The following is a 17,694-nucleotide window of genomic DNA, read 5'->3' as shown; positions in this document are numbered from 1 at the left end:
TTGATTCAGTGGTATGTAAATACATCTGTGTTGCTAAAGCATTGAAAGAATAAATGAGACATGAGAGCAAACGGATGGCTGAGGAACTGCAGCCCTTTATTCACTGATGGAAAAGCTGGGAGGAGAAGAGGAGGGCTACAGAAATACCAAGCTATGATTGTGTGATTGCTTAGACATGGCATTTGTTGGCAGTAATAATACAAATATTACTCACTCAATCCTGGAACTTTTCAGCAAGAAACTCCTTTCCCCCTGGGCATTAACTTGTACGTTGCTGAAAGAACTTTAATATTCAAAATATTCATCTCCAAAAACTGTCTTTAATATCACTGGAATTCTGGGATGCTAAAGTGCTTCATAAGAGACTTCTTTAAAGCTCCTGTAAGGAACTTTAAATTGGTGTCAGTGTTGGCCACAGTGGACCAAATGGTCTTTGCTGATCTTGTCTTGAAGGCTAAATGTTGTGTTTTTAACACAAATCTCTATGGGGCGCCGTTTCTAAAGTTGTGCACACTGAAAATAACAACTACAATTCTCCACATTTAGCTCCAAAACGTCATAAAAATGTAGAGTGAATTTTTAAAGTCACTTTTTTTAATCACTCTTAGAGGAATATTTGTGATCTTCTCCACATTTAATATTGTTGTGAAAAATATATTAAGTTAAAGTCACTGTTAAATCCAAATGCTAACTATAAATCTAAATATTAAATATAAATCTAACTGTTCAGCATTGAATCTAAATGTTAAAAATAAATCTAAATGTTAAAAATAAATCTAAATGTTAATATAAATATAAATGTTAAATATAAATGTTAAATTTTAAATTCTAAATGTTAAAATATTAAATACAAATATAAATATAAAATATAAATGTTAAATTCTAAATGTTAAATGTTACTCCGCAAACCTAATTATTTAGCTGTTATGCAAATTCATACTGCCGCATAGATTTAGCATTTCGATTTAACAGTATTATTATCTTAAATATATTTGTGACGAGAAAAATAAATGTGAAAAAGGTTACAAATATTGCTCTAAATGTGATAAAAAACGTAATTTAAAAACATGTTGTGATATTTCCAAAGATGTTTTGGAGTTAAATGAGGAGCAACTTTACAAACGGCGCCCAATAAATCTCCTGCTTTTTTTGAAGAGTCACATGCTTCATGTATCAAGAATCTCTGCCATGGAAAATGCAAAAACAAAGCTCTTTTGTCAGTATTTGTTGATCACACTTTATGCCACAGCAGTTTCAGACTTTAGAGAGAGAGTAAGTAATAGTGATGTGTCATGATTAAAAGCTGTGGCTCTGAGAGCCGATGCTTTATAGTGAATCAGAAGAGCCGGCTCGCATCAAGAGAGAGAGCCGGCTCCCAGTTTTTCCGTTCCCTGCTTAGCTCTCACAGTGCTCAGCCCCAGCCCTGCTCACAGCAGAACTTTGTTTTCATTGGTCAGCATGGGGGCCATGCGGCCAATCACATGTGAGGATATAGGATACAGGTGATGGAAGGGAGGCTGTGTATTGTGGCTTCATCTGTTCCTTCTGAGAGGGTCTTCTCAAATACAAGGCAAATACTCACTGAGAGGAGAAATGGGATCAGCCCATCCAAGCTAAGGCAACTGATTTTTTATCTATGCCAACCTGAGGACATTAATGTTTGCTCCAGTTTGGTTCTGGTTCTTTTTAATTGAGTCTGGTTCTGGTTCTGTTCTCTTGAGTTTGGTTCTGGTTCTGTTTGCTTGAGTTGGTTCTGATTCTGTTTGCTTGAGTTTAGTTCTGGTTCGGTTCTGGTTCGGTTCTGGTTCGGTTTGATTGAGTTCGGTTCTGTGCATTTTTAGTTCTTTCAAGTGCACAAACAAAACTGAATTCATTCCAGAAACGTCTCAAAAAGCTTCATATGGACTACTTGTATAAAGCCAAAACACTGGAAATTCTGCAAGATACCAACATAGAAGAAACACAAGAACTCTGAAAGTTGACAGGTTTTTCAAATTAATGTTTTTATCATGATGTGAAAATGTTCTTGATGAACACTAAAAGTTCGGAAAACACGAAAGACACAATCAAAATTATGAAAAGGCAAAAATTGTGCAGAAAAGGCAAAAATTGGTGCATAAAAAATGTTCAGAATGCAGGTAAATAATTATTTAGTAAGAAATTGTTGTCTGCTGGTCAGAAAAGTCTTAAAAACAACATGAAAAAGAAGTGTGATGAAGTCCAGATCATGATCCTGCCATAGAAAAATAATGATGCAATATTTCCACATTGCCAGTCCCTAATGAAAAACATTTTCCTCCAGAAGAAGATAACGTTTGCTAATGTTTACATGGCTTGTGGAGAACTGAGGACTCCTTAGTTACTGATTTATTGATAAATTATTGAAAATAATTGTTATTAAATAAATATTTCATATATAATTTTTATGATTACTAAGTCTCATTAGGAGCCACTGGCCCTGAGGTGTTCTGACAACATCAAATGTGGCCCTCTTTGAAAAAAGTTTGGACACCACTGATGTAGAGTGTTACCTGAAGTTCACACTCCGGGCAGTAGGTGGCGGTGTGCACCTTTTTAATTTGGTTGCCATCCTCCATTAACTCAAGAGAAGAAGAAGAAGAGGCGAACAATACTCTTGTTCTATTCCCTGAAGGAGTCACACTGCTGGAGCTAACACTGCGTTTCTACATCTAACTACCGCAGTAACACTCACGCATTCATGGACAACAGAGGCTACGGCTCGGGTAATTCTGTTCTTTGTAATATGCATTCTTCCTCTCGTTATATAACTCTCCCGTGGTGCAGAGACGGTACCGTCGCAGTGTGCTAGCCGTTAGCTTGATCCGCGTTTTAGCTTGAAGCACAACAGGCGGCTGCAGCTTGAACAAAACAAAAGCTGCAATGAAACATTTATTTATATGTTCTGATCATACAAAGACTCATTCATTCGTTTAATGCACGTGAAAATGATGTTAGCTGCACAACAGTTAGGTGAAAATAGCCCCCTAACCGTCGTGATAAGCTAGCATGCTAACACGTCGGGATGTGGCCTTTGTGAGGATTCTGGAGGCGTGTTTGGAGCTAAAGGCAGTTTTGTTAAAATGGAGTCAATGTTGGAATAACTTCTTAAGGATTGATACGAAAATGGCCGCCTCAACATATTTGTTTCCCATGGTTTAAATAGTTATTTACTGTATTATCTGGAGACCACCCCCTTCACTTGACCATATAGCCACGCAGTCTTATTCTGAGCTCCGTGTTCTGATTCCTCTGTCTGGAACACCTTGTATTTAGTTTGATGTAATGTAAACCTTGTTGTTTGATGTAATGTTTTCTCTCCCTCTGTAGGATACTCCAGCTGGGGAGGTGGAGGGTCAGGCAGCAGAGGTAAGAATCTAAATGAAGACACACTACACAATAGGCCTGCGTGGCAAGAGGAAAATATTCATGTGTGTGGTGACTAAGGATGATTATGGAGTGTGGGAAAACAACCACCATCAAAGTGGTACCAGTTAATCTGGGTGTAGCTGATAATTTAAGTTTAATCTTAATTCATCAAAATGGCTTTAATGTGTGGCCAACACACTCAGGCCTCAGCCACTGAGGTAAGATGCATCCAACCATGTCGAGGGAGACAGCATTGTTTATGTACAATGTTCTCTCTGATGTATCGTGATTAGGGTTGTAAAGGGGTGGAACATTTCCAGGAAGTTTCCTGTTAATTTCCATGGGATGTTAAGCTGGGGAATTTGGGAAATAGTCGAAATTGGAAACTTTCCATGGGAATTGAGGGTAATTTAATGGAAGGGTATGATATACAGGCATAAATATTTGTTTTGTTATAAGCAGACATCCATTCAAAACACTTTAAGTGTTAAAAATTTTATTGAACAATCAATTCTTTCATTGAAGAACAAAAACATGAATGTTGAGTTGAATATTACTTATCCCCCCCGACCCAACCCATTCAAAAATGCAATCCCAACATAGTCCCATTCAAAATGTGAAATAAAAAGAGCCCCTCTTCCTCCAAAAAAAGTCCCATTCAACATGCAAATGAAAAAGCATCTTCCCTCAAGCTTCTCAAGCCTGGCCTCTGCAGGATTCTAGAAATCATCTGTGCGTATGATGGAGGAATGCACAGTACATGTAGGGGGCGTGGTCTCAATAGCCCAGCCGTAAGCAGTGTGCTATGTGCATGTGATTGAGGAATAGCATAGATATTCAACTGTACTTGCATTAAACCTGGTTGATTTAGTCATGATTGTGCTAAGATATATTTTCCCCAACTATATTTAAGTTCCTTATTAAGAGCCAACATTTCATTCAGTAAATTCCTGGTTTATTCCCATAAATTCCTGTTTATTCCCATGGAAAGTTTCCTACTTTGAAAATTCCCTCTTTGTTCTCATAGTCTTTATAAGGGTTAGAACTTTCTGGCACTAGTAAGATCACCAGCCATGGAATGGTTTCGATTTGTTGATGCAAAAGAGATTTGTATGTGTGAAAGTACTTTTGCTTACTGAAGTCACATGTTTTGTCAGGCTAAGGGTAGCCTGGTGTTATCGGTCTATAAAAGCAGAGGAACATGCATTCTAGCCTATCTAATTGCAATAAAGTTAATTAGTATCCACACACTGTAGGTTTCCCTTTGCAGCAGTACATCTCTTAAAACACCCTCCATCAGAAATAAAAGAACACAACGTGATGTATGCAGTTAGTTCATCACAGTATCAATGTAAAACACATTCATTCACTTCTTTCTCTACCAGGCTCTGGTGGTTTCGATCTGTATGGGGGAGGTTACAAAGACTCCATGTCGGGGCTCGGTGGCTATGGAGGAGGAGGGGGAGGAGGCGGAGGAGGAGGAGGGGGCCACATGAAGAGGGGTCTCTCGGGATCGTCCCTGCTCTCATCAACGGGCACACATGCAGATGCGGTCATTGCAAAGATCAACCAGCGCCTGGACATGCTCACTCAACTTGAAGGGGGCCTGAAAGGGACTCGTGGTGACAGGTAAAAGCTCCTCCTCTCCTTCTTTATGCTTTTCCTCCGATAACAAAGCACACATCAGAGTCAGAGTATTACCTCAGCTTATTAAACAGATCAAACCACCAAGCATGATTTAAAGTGGCATTAGGTTTGAAAGCTTTCCCCAAATAAGGGCTGGAGGATATGCCAGAGATCTGATCACAGTCCTTATTTCGTACTCCTCCATGTTTTTATTAGTCATAATATAGTGTATGGTATTGCTGCCACCTTGTGGCGTACCCTGATAAAGACAGACGCTTGTACAAACCTGGCAGGTCATTTGTTTACTTTTGAATACAGCTTTTTGTTGTGTGCTGGAGCTGCACGTCACTATGTGCAGACTTTATTCTTTATTGTAAAAGTACAGATAACCAAACTTGGTAAAAAAAAAGTAGTTTAATGAAACAGAAGTGTTATTCAACACAAGATGTTGGGAGCTACAAATGTAATCATGAAATAAGTCGCCTTTAAAATAGTAGCCCAGTCTCTCATTAGGTACTGCTTTGGCATCCAAAATTATAGGTTGGTACATTTCCCTTTTTTTTTTAGAACAAAGAAACACACAGACGCCATAGGAAATACAAAACAACAAATAACCCCCCACCCGACACATACTCCCTCCAGATTAACTAAATAGAACTCCAAAAATGGAGAACATAAGACGAAAAGCAAATATATTAAAAAAATAAACAAATGAAGGCAATAATCTAAACCTAGTAAGACACACCATGGTGATGCTCAATCTAAAGACATACAGCAGGCTGAGCTATCAACATGAGATAAAAAAGAATCCCAGATTTTTTGAAAGATATGAGCTTTACCACCCAGGGTCAGCCTAATCTTTTGAAGCTTGAGAAAATAAAGCACACTCTTAATCCAGCTTGAATGTGTAGGTGGGACAGAGGACTGCAAAGTCGTAAAGGCCAACACGTCCTTGGCTGGAGAAAGAATAGATGGAGGAGGAGACACAACAAACAAAACAGTACAAGCATTAGGGACCAGTCTTACCCCAGTTACAATAGTCAACGTCCCAAATACCTCAGACCAGAACACATTTAGAGAGGGACAGCTAGGTTTCACTTTACTTGACCAAATAAGTGGCAGAGGTCTCCTCTCAAAACCACTCTGACTTCCACCAGTAAAAACTGAACACATCACTTTTACATTATTATTGTAATCACATTTCTTGTTAAAAATAAATCCTATCACAGTCCCTCTGTATGCTCCAGCCCTACTCTGAATGTTGCCTCGTTTGTGTCGCTCGTGTGGAGACTAATCTGAAATAGAATCTCTTTAAATTTGCTGAGATATGAAAAGGTGCATCTAATGTAGGCAGTTTGAGTCACAGTCAGACAGTGTAGTGTGTGCCTCTGACATGTTTTGATGATGGCATAGATTCCTGTAAGTTGCATACTTAAAGCAAACACATAGACCTTAGTACAGAATGAGTTTTAGACGTTACTGTGTTACGATGGCCGGGTTAGCGGGCTGTGAAGCCTGCCTTGGTATCCACTTAGCCTTGGTGATGTGTGTTTTCTTCGCCCCCTGTTCTGGATGGAAATGATGTGTGTTGCTCTTGGGCTATACTTAAGTGTGTCAGCATCAGATCATACTTTGATTGTTGACAGTTTGTCATGTCGTGGTTTGTCTGATTGCTGGTTTTGATTCCTCAAACACATTAGATTTCATAAAAGTGCATGGCCTATTGTTGGAGAACGTTTCCAGTAGTTTCAGATTTGACATCGGTGCTCATGAGGTCCAGTCCATCATTCATAGCCATCTTTGAACATTTCCTTTTTGTTGCCTTTCCTTTTGATTTACTCATTCTCTCTTTTCTTTCACCGCCCATGTGACCTAACCCTGTGTTCTGGCCTTAGGTTACACAAGAGAGATGATTGTACAGACTTTAGCATGATGTTTTTCACAAAACACTCCTGTTCATGAAAAAGTCCAGTTTTACGTTTTGTCCCCCGTTCTAGAGTATTGAGCAAAATCCAGACCACTCCCAGGATGCCTCACTCCTTGTATCTGTCTGGAGACATCACACAATAAGAAACCATATTCACACCAATCTGCAGGATCCTGTTTGAGCTCAGACAGAGAATGTGGTTGGATAAGTTTCTGTTCACTGAAAGTTAAATTGAGAAGAACAAATATTTGATAAATCACCACAAGTGGAATGCTAACCTGTGTTGGATCATCACTTTTTGATCTATTGTGGTTTCTAAAATAAAACCGGGAGTGACAAAACAAAAAAAGAGAAGCGAGACCGTGGAGGAGAAGGAAAAGCAGGTGGAGAAATCCAAACCTGACTGCCCTCCCTGCCTCCCCTGCTCTCTGCTCTTCTCTATCAACCCTCTCCCTCCCTCCTGCAGGTATGACCAGTACGAGTCATTCGACTCGCGCACCTCCGCCCCCTCCTCCTTCCGAGATCTCTACAGATCTGGTGGCGGTAGCTATGGTTATGGCGATGGCCGTGGGGACAACATGCTGTTGGGACAGCGAGGAGGCTCGGGCTTCGGAGGGGGAATTGGGCTAGGGGGAGGAGGAGGCTTTGAAAGCCCCTCCTCTTCCTATGGAGTCGCTAAAATGCGACAGAATATGAGGGAGTCCTTCAGCAATGTCCAGGGAGGTTCTGGAGGAGGAGGATGGGTCGGAGCGGGCCGACGTTCCCCCAGAAGGGGTGGAAGTGCCGGGGGTCGAGGAGCTGGAGGAGGGTTTGGAAACCGCAGGTCTGACCCGACTCCATTAGGCGGAGGCGGGCGGGGAAGTGGTAGTGGTGGCGGCGGTGGCCAGTCCCACCATGGCCACTCTCCAGGAGGTGGTAGAGGCAAGCTCCCATCCCTCCTGTCCAACCGCATGTACCCTGAGAGTGGGGGCTTCCACCAGGGCTCCATTCAAGGCCCTCACGACTTTCCTGGGAGGCATTTTGGAGGGGGCCCACGGGCAGGCCGCCAGCGAGGCCGCAAGAGACCCCTCAACAAAGTAAGTACCCCCAGCCAAATAAGACCTCCTCAGACACTGGGCTATGGTTGCGCCCTTTCTGATTCCCTCCTATTGTATCCTCAACCAACTAGCAAGTCAGCATAAAGTGCTAGAACCTGCTATGTGCCATGTTAAGCAGTTTGACACAATGATCCCCGACACACATTTGAAACATCACTTGCCCCTCAAAATCTGCCCCGCCCTTATTCGACTTGGTCAAACATGCATCATGGACTTCCCTTTTTTTGTTCAGTTAAGGCAAGTGAGAACTCTTTCGCCCAGTTCTTTGACTTGTTTACCTGTGGGGGTGCTAAATGATTTCATTTTGAGGATTTGATTTGGTTCTTTTTGTCCTCTCGTCTCATCTCTGGGTAGTCTTCTGATAAGGCTAAGACTATTGATAAGGAAATGCCCAGAGAAGAACCGTGTATCATTTCTACAGTCCAATTCTAACACTGTGTTGATGTGTAACTGCTCCGTTGTGTGTACCCGTCATTATGAGTTTAAATGGTTTTTTGTGGACCGTAGCAGGTGAAACCTCAGCGGGAAGTCCAGAAGAAGAGGAAGCAGACGCCGACTGCAGGTGACGAGCCTGAGTCAAAGATGAACAAGACAGAGAGTGAAGGGATGGAAGCTCCCCAAGGTGATATATACACCTCCAGTAATTTAAGAAAAACACCACTCAGCTGTAAGTCCAACGTGGTCTGATGCCGATGTGTTCTGTCTCTTTTAGAAAAAGTTGAGAAGAACGGTGAAGCCAGTGAGCCCAAGGCCGCAGTGGAGGTGAGTCAATCCTGCATGATTCCAACCGCAAACTCCCCCCTTGTAAAAATCAAGATTAAGCTAAAAGAAAGAAAAGGGAACTTCCTCATGGACTGATTTGTCTGACCAATAAACCAGTCAGATTAGGATTAAAGCTGCTGAGGATTTTTTTGGATTTGGTCAGCCCCCTGTGGTCAAAGACGTACATCTTATTCTACAGTCAACAGTCAAATGTATCCCACATTGAGGATATTGGCTGTTGAAATTGTATAGAGAGGCTGTTTCTTCAGTATACTGACACCTACCTCGTCACAGCATTTTCAGGTGCTTAGAATTCAAGTTTAGAGGTTCTCAATCATATTAAAGATGGTCTTGTTTGCTTTGGTAGGTCATGGAGAGGTATCGCTATCAATTTCATCAGCTAAAAAACTCCTCACAGGAGCTTTAAGTTACTCATATTTTTATGTCTGATACCAATCACATGATTGAATTTTATAAGTAATGGTGATTTTCAACCAAGAGTTCCGGGGTCTTTTAGCCCCAAGAACTACTTTAACCGGAACTAAAAGGTCCCTGTGCCCCCATTGTTGTCTGCGTTTCGACCGCGGGTTGAAGTCCCGGGGAACATTGTGCCAATCAGGCCAGTGACGTATGGAGGGGGAAAAAAGTAAATGCACTACACCACCAGACCATTAGAAGGCAGTAAAACAAAGACGAAACTAAACTAGTATGCATTCCCAAGAACTCCCTCTGTGTTTCAACAGCTGTGAAACCTCAGGTCACTCAGGGTCACTTTTAAAACAGTAACACCGGGAGAGACGCATTTGCGGTGGGCTGCTAAATCAAGGGAATCACAGCTTCTTATTTTGAAAAGTACACACACATACAAAAAAGATTAAAGAAGAATTAAAGAAAGGGAAATCAGGTTAATCACTTGTGTGTGATGTTAAGGTTAATCTACCAATCAGATACGTTCAGGACCCGCCCCCCGAAAGGGGCTGTTTTAGGGGGGAGATTATCTACCCCTGAACTAAATTTAGACCCTGGGTCCACCGGTCGAAACACACATAGTTCCAGGGTGAAGTTCCTCTGGTCGAAAAACACTATAACTGTAGTTTGGTTAAATCCCAGAAACATTTTCTGATGACATTGGTAGTTGTTTACATCGGATCTTTGTATATTGTGTTTGAATCTGAAATAAAAATAAACAGTCTCTTCCAGCTGTTGTTCACCTTTTCTAAACACTAAGTAACAGAAGTCTATTCTTCACAGGAGCCTGCTGCAGAGGGAGACAAAGGTGAGCTCAATCACAGACCGTCCTCTGACTTTATTCTTTTTTAGATCCTTGTCTGTAACTTTTAAATGAACATGGAGAAATGCCTTACATGTGTTCTTATGCTTAGCTCCAGCAAAACAGGAAGAAAAGAAAAGTCCTCAAGGAAAACAGACCTCGACCCCGGGCCAGGACAAGCACCCCAAAATGAGGAAGAGAAGGGGCTTCCTGGAAAGGTAAGAGATGAAGTGAATTCAGCCTTTGTGACCTCTCCTGCCTTTCCTCTTTTAAACAACATTAAATTAACCAAACTCCTTTCTACACATTGATTAGATTACAGTTAGTACACTGGAGTCTGTGATTAGAGCCACATCCCTAGTAGGGATGGGCATTTCAAGCCGAAATACTATTCGATAATCATTGGCATCTACTCCACAATTATTACTCGAATATTACGCAAGTCATGTTACAACCACTGACTGCTTCATTCACTCTTTAATCACATCGCACTTTTTTGACGGACCTTGTTTTTTCCCCCCAGGGTAATGTTTGCATGCTCTGTGTGCAAGTTCCGTTCGTTCTACAAGGAGGAAATGGAGACTCATCTGGAGAGTCGCTTCCACAAGGACAGCTTTAAGTTCCTGTCCAGCCAGCTGTCCAAGCCCACCACAGACTTCCTCCAGGTAACTCAGCCCTCTCAAACATCACACTTTATTTAGATACACTTCATGGTTTTATGTCCTCCATCGCTTTAACTCCAAAAAGAAACTCGATGTCAGTCGTACACATGCAGGGATGGTGGAATGTTCAAAGTTCTGTGTCATTAAATGTGAACTTGTCAAACATTGTTTTGTGCTTTTTTTTTAGGAGTATTTGCTGAATAAGTTCAAGAAGACAGAGCAGAGGGTAGGCCAGCTGGAAAACCACAGCGCAGCCATCTGCCAGGTCTACAAAGAGCAAGACCTCACAAGAGGTAAGCAGCAGCTGGAGATGAGTGCACATGAGTGGGAAGTAGAGAAGATAAGAGATTGATCATTACAAATATGTCTCACCTCTGCACAGATCTGGGAATGGAGCACTTCATGAGGAAAGTGGAGGCTGCACACTGTGCAGCTTGTGACCTTTTCATTCCCATGCAGCCCCACCTGATCCAGAAACACATCAAGTCTCCTGACCATAACTACAACAGAAAGGTACGGTGGATTACACCTGAAGTGATTGTTGTTCTGTGGAAAACTCAATGTACCTCGTCCTATTTGCATGGTTTAAAAAAACACCTGAAGACTGCAACAAAAGGTCATGCAGGTCTAGTTGAAACCATGACCACGGCAGGGTGTTTTGTCACTGTTCTGTGAACTGTCATTGAGTTGGTTCTTTTCTGTGTGTGATTCCAGGGCATGATGGAGCAGTCCAAGAGGGCCAGTTTGTCTGTTGCTCGCAGCATCCTCAACCACAAACTCATTGGCAAGAAGCTTGAGAGCTACCTCAAGGTTAGTAGAGTGTCATGTCAATGCTTGTACTACTCTTTGTTCTGAAAATCTACAACTTTTGCTACATTTCTGCACATGTCCATTTTGTAAACATCTAAAGCCGACACTTTAAATCTGCTGCTGACCCAGCTTTAACAACACAGTCCCCGAAACCTCACAAAGTGAACGAATATTCTAAAATCATTGCCCATCCCTAGTACCTGGTTTGTTACATGAATCCAGACTGTATAGCCTACAAGTGTTCATGGACGCAGCGGCAACTAGAAGAGCAAATGTGCTGAAAATCTTTCTTTCATTGTCAGGGTGAAAACCCATTCCTCGGCAACCAAGACGACCAGGACCCAGAGGACTCCATGGTGATGGACGTGTCTGAGCTGGAGTTGACCAATGAGACAGCGGATGGCCAGACAGACAAGACAGCAACAGAAGAACTGACCGCGGAGGAAGAGGCTGGCCAAGAGGCTGTTGAGGGTGAAGCGGCGGCGGCAGTAGTGGAGGAGGAAAAGATGGAGGAGGAGGACGGGGAGCCTGTCGTGGAGGCAGAGGGAGAGGAGGAGCAGGGCAACCAGGAAGAGGAGGAAGGTTTTGAAGTCGGGGAAGAGGAAGAGGAGGGATTCGTGGTTCATGATGAGATTGGCGAAGAGGGATTACCCGGCGAGGAAGAGGAGGAGGAGGAGGATGAAGGAGTAGAGGGAGTAGCGGCAGCAGAGGGCGATGAGGAAGCGGAGGAAGTTGAGGAAGTAGACGGGAAAGATGAATGACTTTCTCAGCACGGACCAGTTGATGACCCTTTTAACCCCATTTCAATGCCAGGCGCATCTTAAAGAATAAACCTTCCTGCTCCTTCCATTCTCCACCGTCTAATGACTTTAAGCACGTCTTATTTTTATTTTGTTTTTAGTTCAAGATTAGTTCTTAATTTTGGGAAATTCTCTTATTCTCTTACCTTCTGAGTGTTACAAGATTACATTACTGTGTTATATTTTTCTACCCGCTCTCTTTTGGGGATGTTGGTAGAAAGCAGACTTGAGGGAGCCAGCCAGTGGTCTACCCAAACTATTTATTTCCTCACTTGAACTCAGTCAGACAGCAAACAGGCGTATTTCCCCGAACATTTCTCCTTAAGACTTTTATTTGTGCCTTTTGTTTAAAGTACTTTTTTTTTTTTTTATTATTCCCTTGCTTAGAGTTGCCTGAAAATTCACAAGTATTGTTGAGTGGAGGGATATTGTGTATGTTTTCTTATTAGCGTTAGCATTCTGTCAGTGATGAGCATTGATGATGATTTTCCAACTTCCTGGTACAATGTAGAGCAGGTGTGGGATTGATATTCTGCAGCTGAGATGATAACTGAGGACGCTGTGTCTATGAAATATGGACTATTCATAATTCATATCAACCATGTAACTATCTTGTTTCACTCTGAGTAGGAAATAAACTTCTTGAATAAAAAAAACGGTTTCATCATTTTTTAACTCAAAGGTTTACTTGCTCTGAAAGTTTCAGAGAGAGTTTGTCTAAATCAGGGGTTCCCAAACTTTTCAGCCCACGAACCCCAAAAAAGTGCCAAAGACCCCTGCTGTCCCTCAAAGTAATTAAATGTGGCTTCATTTAGCTGGTCTGTATAAATTTAGCCTACCTATATGAGCATGTGGCTGTGCTTCCTGTGCCTTTATGAATTAATCTACTGCTACTGATGCTTTTGATAATTAACTGTTCACTAACCCTAACCTTAGGAGTCATCAGGAAAACAAAGAAAGGCAGAAAACTCATTACATTTTCTATTTTCAAGGTTTTATTTCAAGTTTAGCTACTCATTTTGTCAATTTTTTTATTATGGGTAATTGAATGGAAAGGTACCATATCCAAACATTGACATTTGGTTTGATATAAGCGGACATCTGTCGAAAATGATATAATTAAAACAGATTTATTTGTTATTAGGACTTTATCAAGTGTTAAATATTTTATTGAACAATCAATTCTTTCACTGAAGAACAAGAACATGAATGTTGAGTTAAATATAACTCATCCCCCTAGCCCAACCCATTCGAAAATTGACAAAAATGCAATCCCAACAAAGTCCCATTCAAAATGTTCAATGGAAAGAGCCCCTCTCCCTCCAAAAAGTCCCATTCAACATGCAAATAAAGAAGCATCTTACCTCAAGCTTCTCAAGCCAGCCATAACCATAACCCTAACACTAACCATAACCCTAACCCTAATCACAACCCTAACTCTAATCATAACCCTAACCCTAATCATAACACTAATCACAACCCCAACCCTTATCATAACCCTAACCCTAATCACAACCCTGACCCTTATAACCCTAATCACAACCCTAACCCTTATCATAACCCTAACCCTTATCATAACCCTAACCCTAATCACAACCCTAACCCTAATCATAACCCTAACCCTAACCCTTATCATAACCCTATCCCTAATCATAACCCTAATCACAACCCTAACCCTCATCATAACCCTAACCCTAACCTTTATCATAACCCTAACCCTAATCATAACCCTAACCCTAACCTTAACCCTATCCTTAATCCTAACCCTAATAATAACCCTAATCATAACCCTAACCCTTAGTGATGTGTCACGATCAAAAGCTGCGGCTCTGAGAGCTGATGCTTTATAGTGAATCAGAAGATCTGGCTTGCATTGAGAGAGCTGGCTCCCAGTTTTTTCCTTTCGCTGCTTAGCTCTCACAGTGTTCAGCCCCAGCTCTGCTCACAGCAGAACTTTGTTTTGATTGGTCAACATGGCGTCTACTATATCAAGTATATTAGCTTAGATATGAACAAATGATGAAAAAAAAATTTGAAAAAAAATCCAGGGGGGTCTTGACCAGTTTGGCTCTGTTGTTGCTCATGTTAGTGAAAGTTAATAACCACTGTCAAGGGGTTGTCAAGGGGTTTTGACCAATCAGAATCAAGCGGACACAACTAGAAGATCAGTAAGAAAGACGGGTAATAAACTTATGATAATAATAATAATAATAATAATAATAATAACAACAACAATAATAATAATACAAATATTTTTAGACATTCTGGAAGACATCTCACGACCCCCCATTTGTGTCTTGTGACTCCGCAGGGGGTCCCGACCCACACTTTGGGAACCCCTTATCTAGACTAGATACAGTTTTAAAGAGAACAACAAACGTGTCAAGAACTGAGCTGATAATACTCACATATTCAGAATCAGAATCAGAATCAGCTTTATTGGCCAGGTATGCTTGAACACACAAGGAATTTGACTTGGTAAACTGTGCTCTCTTTGTTCAAGGCATAAGAATAAGACACACAAATAAAAATAAAAATATAATAACAATAACATCAGCTATAATTACAAAAGAACAACAAGTAGGCATGACTAACATGTACAGGCTAAAATAATATGATAATAGTGCAGTGGTGAGTAGCAGAGGTGGCTTTTACATAAAAAGAAAAAAGTAGTTAAATGATAAAAAAAATAAAATATGGAATTCTGCTTGGAGAATATATTCTCATATTATTATACATTATATACGGTGTAAGATTATACATATTCATTTGCTTAACACTTTTTTTATAGCTATATTTATATAATTTTTACTCGGTTACTCGCCTGTGCAATCTTTGATAACATTAAAAAAATGAGATCCATATTAACATGTATACGATAATAATAATTGTCTTATTTCCCAGGAGAAATAATGACATGGTGTTGCATGATGTTTACGGGGGAGGAGGGGGAGGAGCTGTGGGTGACATTTTGAATGACAAACCCTGGTCCCGCCCCCTTTGCGTCTGACGTCATCGACGTCAAACGGGACTGTTTGTTCTGGATTTGGGGCGAGGAAGGTCTGCGAGCGCTGACAACCGACTGAAGAAGGTAAAAAAAACCTTTATATGAGTGTATATAGAGGATACTGGTATATCAAACGAAAGGGGAGCACTCTGGGAACAGTGAGGAGGGTGAACAGGGGGCATGGAGGGCGTTTTCCGCGCGCTGTCAGTGTGCGCTTCGCCAAACGGAGCATGAGCTGTCTTCACAGGCCTCGCACCGGTTCGGACACACGAGATACACTCTTTTCTTTTAAATCAGCAACATTAAGTGTAAGTGTGCGTGTTTGATACTGTCTCCTTCGTGTCTTAAAGCGTGTCTGAAGGTCCATGTGGTAGCAGTGGAGCCTCTGTGCTGTCAGTTAGCTGCAGGTCGCTCACACGCTAGCCTGTTAGCTGCTCGGCTGTTTGTTTGTAGCCCCGCAGGCCGGATTCCTGACAGGAGTTACGGCTCCTCAGCTGCGTACTTTACGCGCGGTGGCGCAGGAGCTCATGTTGAAGTGAACGTACGTCATTTGGAGAATATCAGAATATCAACCCCGTCCCTAGTTGTATTCTGGAAAGACATTTACGCACGGAGCTGTCACTTGCTCTCAGTAGACATGGCGGTGTACTGACAGGAAAGGTTACCAAGGCAGAGGTGTACAAGCTGACTGTGTGTGGATTTTAGTGTCTCTACGTTCTCATTTATGGATGTAATACGTAATACTGGTTATAACACTCAGCTGGGTTTGCTGCTTTGCTCTCCCCCTCGTCACTTTGAAGCCCTTACGTGATACGAAATCACATCAAAATGGCTGAAGAGTCATTTAGTAAAGTGTCAGTCTTTATTTATTCCTCTGTCCATCCAGATATCATCTTATATGTGAAGGAGCAGCAACATTATACTGCACCTTAACTGTGAATATTACACTAAAATACCTGCCAACATTTGACTGTGGAAAATAGGGAGATTTTCTGGAGTAGCCTATCATAAAATCAGCCTATATCCAGCAACCCTGTCCATATAGAAGAAGAAGAAGAAGAAGAAGAAGAAGAAGAAGAAGAAGAAGAAGAAGAACTTGATTTATTAATCCTCATGGGGGAAATTCAATTTTTTCACTCGTGTTATTTTTCAGTCATGCTACACGCACAGTTTTTGGTATATACATACAATGCACACACATGCAGTGGACATGCACTTAGGGAGAGATGTCAGAGTGAGGATGCTGCCATCAACCAGTTTGGGGTTCGGTGCCTTGCTCAAGGGCATCTCGGCAGTGCCCAGGCAAGTGAACCAGCACCTTTCCAGGCACCAGTCCACTTGCCAAACTTCGCCCATACTGGGACTCGAACGCGGCGACCCTTTGATTCCCAAGCCAAGTCCCTATGGACTGAGCTACTGCCATACTAGCCATACGAGCTACTGCTATGTGACCCTAAACTGCAGATTAATACATTTATTAAACAGATATGTAAGTCAAATACTTTAAATCAGGGGCGTCAAACTCATGTCAGTTCAGGGGCCACATACAGCCCAAGTTGCTCTGAAGTGGGCCGGACCAGTAACATCATAACATAATAACTAGGGATGCACGATCCGATCCTGGTATAGGATATCGGCTAGATTGGACTCAAAAAGCTATATATATATAATATATATAGCTATAATAGCGGATATCAGTGACAAGGGGCTGATATATAGTGCCGATCCATATGGCAGATCTAGAATATCAGCTCTATGCTTTTTTGTGTTTACAACAGCCACGTCTCCTACGCCATCATTTATAAAATGTGCTGCTGATTAATATTGTCACAATATCAGACGCGGAGAAGGGAGACAGTAAGGGCAAAGCTGGGCAGAGTAATAATGTATTCAATGATTTTAATAGCCCTCCTCCCTGCCACAGGTACACAGTACTTCTGTGGGAAACACTATGTTGAAATTTTTTTTATACAGAATATTTAATTCCTCTTATCCACTGCTGAGGTTTACAGTTGAATTGTAATATCTGTTGGTTATGAAGATTAACTCACCAAACTGCTGGTACACATTTATAATCTCTTGAATAATGATACTGTCAGTTTAGAAATGTTCATTTTATTTTGGTTTACAAAGTCAGAAAAGCCTGAAGTTGCCAAAACATGATTCTATCCTCACATTAAGGAATAGAGATTGTTAAATCAATACCAGGATCGGATCGGCTAGTATTGGTATCGACATCGGTATCGGGACCTAAAAAGTAGGATCGGTGCATCCCTAATAATAACCTATAGAGAAGGACAACTCAAAATGTTTTTGTTTTAGTGCAAAAAAGTAAAAGTACATTCT

The 17,694-nt window shown here is 41.4% G+C and overlaps 2 protein-coding genes across 5 annotated transcripts in view; both read left to right on the top strand.

Moving 5' to 3' along the window:
• Nucleotides 1–2,588: 2,588 nt before the first annotated feature.
• akap8l (A kinase (PRKA) anchor protein 8-like) lies at nucleotides 2,589–13,008 on the top strand. Its single transcript, XM_034687614.1, has 13 exons — nucleotides 2,589–2,744; nucleotides 3,349–3,387; nucleotides 4,773–5,016; nucleotides 7,407–8,016; nucleotides 8,545–8,659; nucleotides 8,750–8,799; nucleotides 10,051–10,075; nucleotides 10,182–10,287; nucleotides 10,593–10,734; nucleotides 10,919–11,024; nucleotides 11,114–11,244; nucleotides 11,446–11,541; nucleotides 11,844–13,008. Exons 1-13 carry the CDS (start codon nucleotides 2,720–2,722, stop codon nucleotides 12,300–12,302), a joined length of 2,148 nt encoding a protein of 715 aa, XP_034543505.1. The 5' UTR covers nucleotides 2,589–2,719; the 3' UTR covers nucleotides 12,303–13,008.
• Nucleotides 13,009–15,350: 2,342 nt separating this feature from the next.
• Nucleotides 15,351–17,694, top strand: part of LOC117815724 (bromodomain-containing protein 4-like) — a 36,249-nt gene continuing 33,905 nt past the window's right edge. For 2 of the 4 annotated variants that reach the window (XM_034687607.1, XM_034687609.1), the window contains exon 1: nucleotides 15,372–15,432. The gene's annotated coding sequence lies outside the window, so the exon portion shown is untranslated. Of the gene's footprint in view, nucleotides 15,433–17,694 lie in introns of all 4 variants that reach the window. The other 2 variants (XM_034687606.1, XM_034687605.1) reach the window with 2 other exon arrangements.

The sequence above is a fragment of the Notolabrus celidotus genome, chromosome 7 (genome assembly GCF_009762535.1).
Source record: "Notolabrus celidotus isolate fNotCel1 chromosome 7, fNotCel1.pri, whole genome shotgun sequence".
NCBI classification, from domain to species: Eukaryota; Metazoa; Chordata; class Actinopteri; order Labriformes; family Labridae; genus Notolabrus; species Notolabrus celidotus.
This window is presented reverse-complemented; position numbering and strand designations above follow the sequence as displayed.

Bases quoted from the DNA above. Each gene is read 5' to 3' on its own strand.
- akap8l (XM_034687614.1), top strand. From the start codon at position 2,720: ATGGACAACAGAGGCTACGGCTCGG. The intron at 8,017-8,544 runs GTAAGTACCCCC...TGTGGACCGTAG, and splicing joins GCAAGAGACCCCTCAACAAA to CAGGTGAAACCTCAGCGGGA. The intron at 11,025-11,113 runs GTAAGCAGCAGC...ACCTCTGCACAG, and splicing joins AGAGCAAGACCTCACAAGAG to ATCTGGGAATGGAGCACTTC.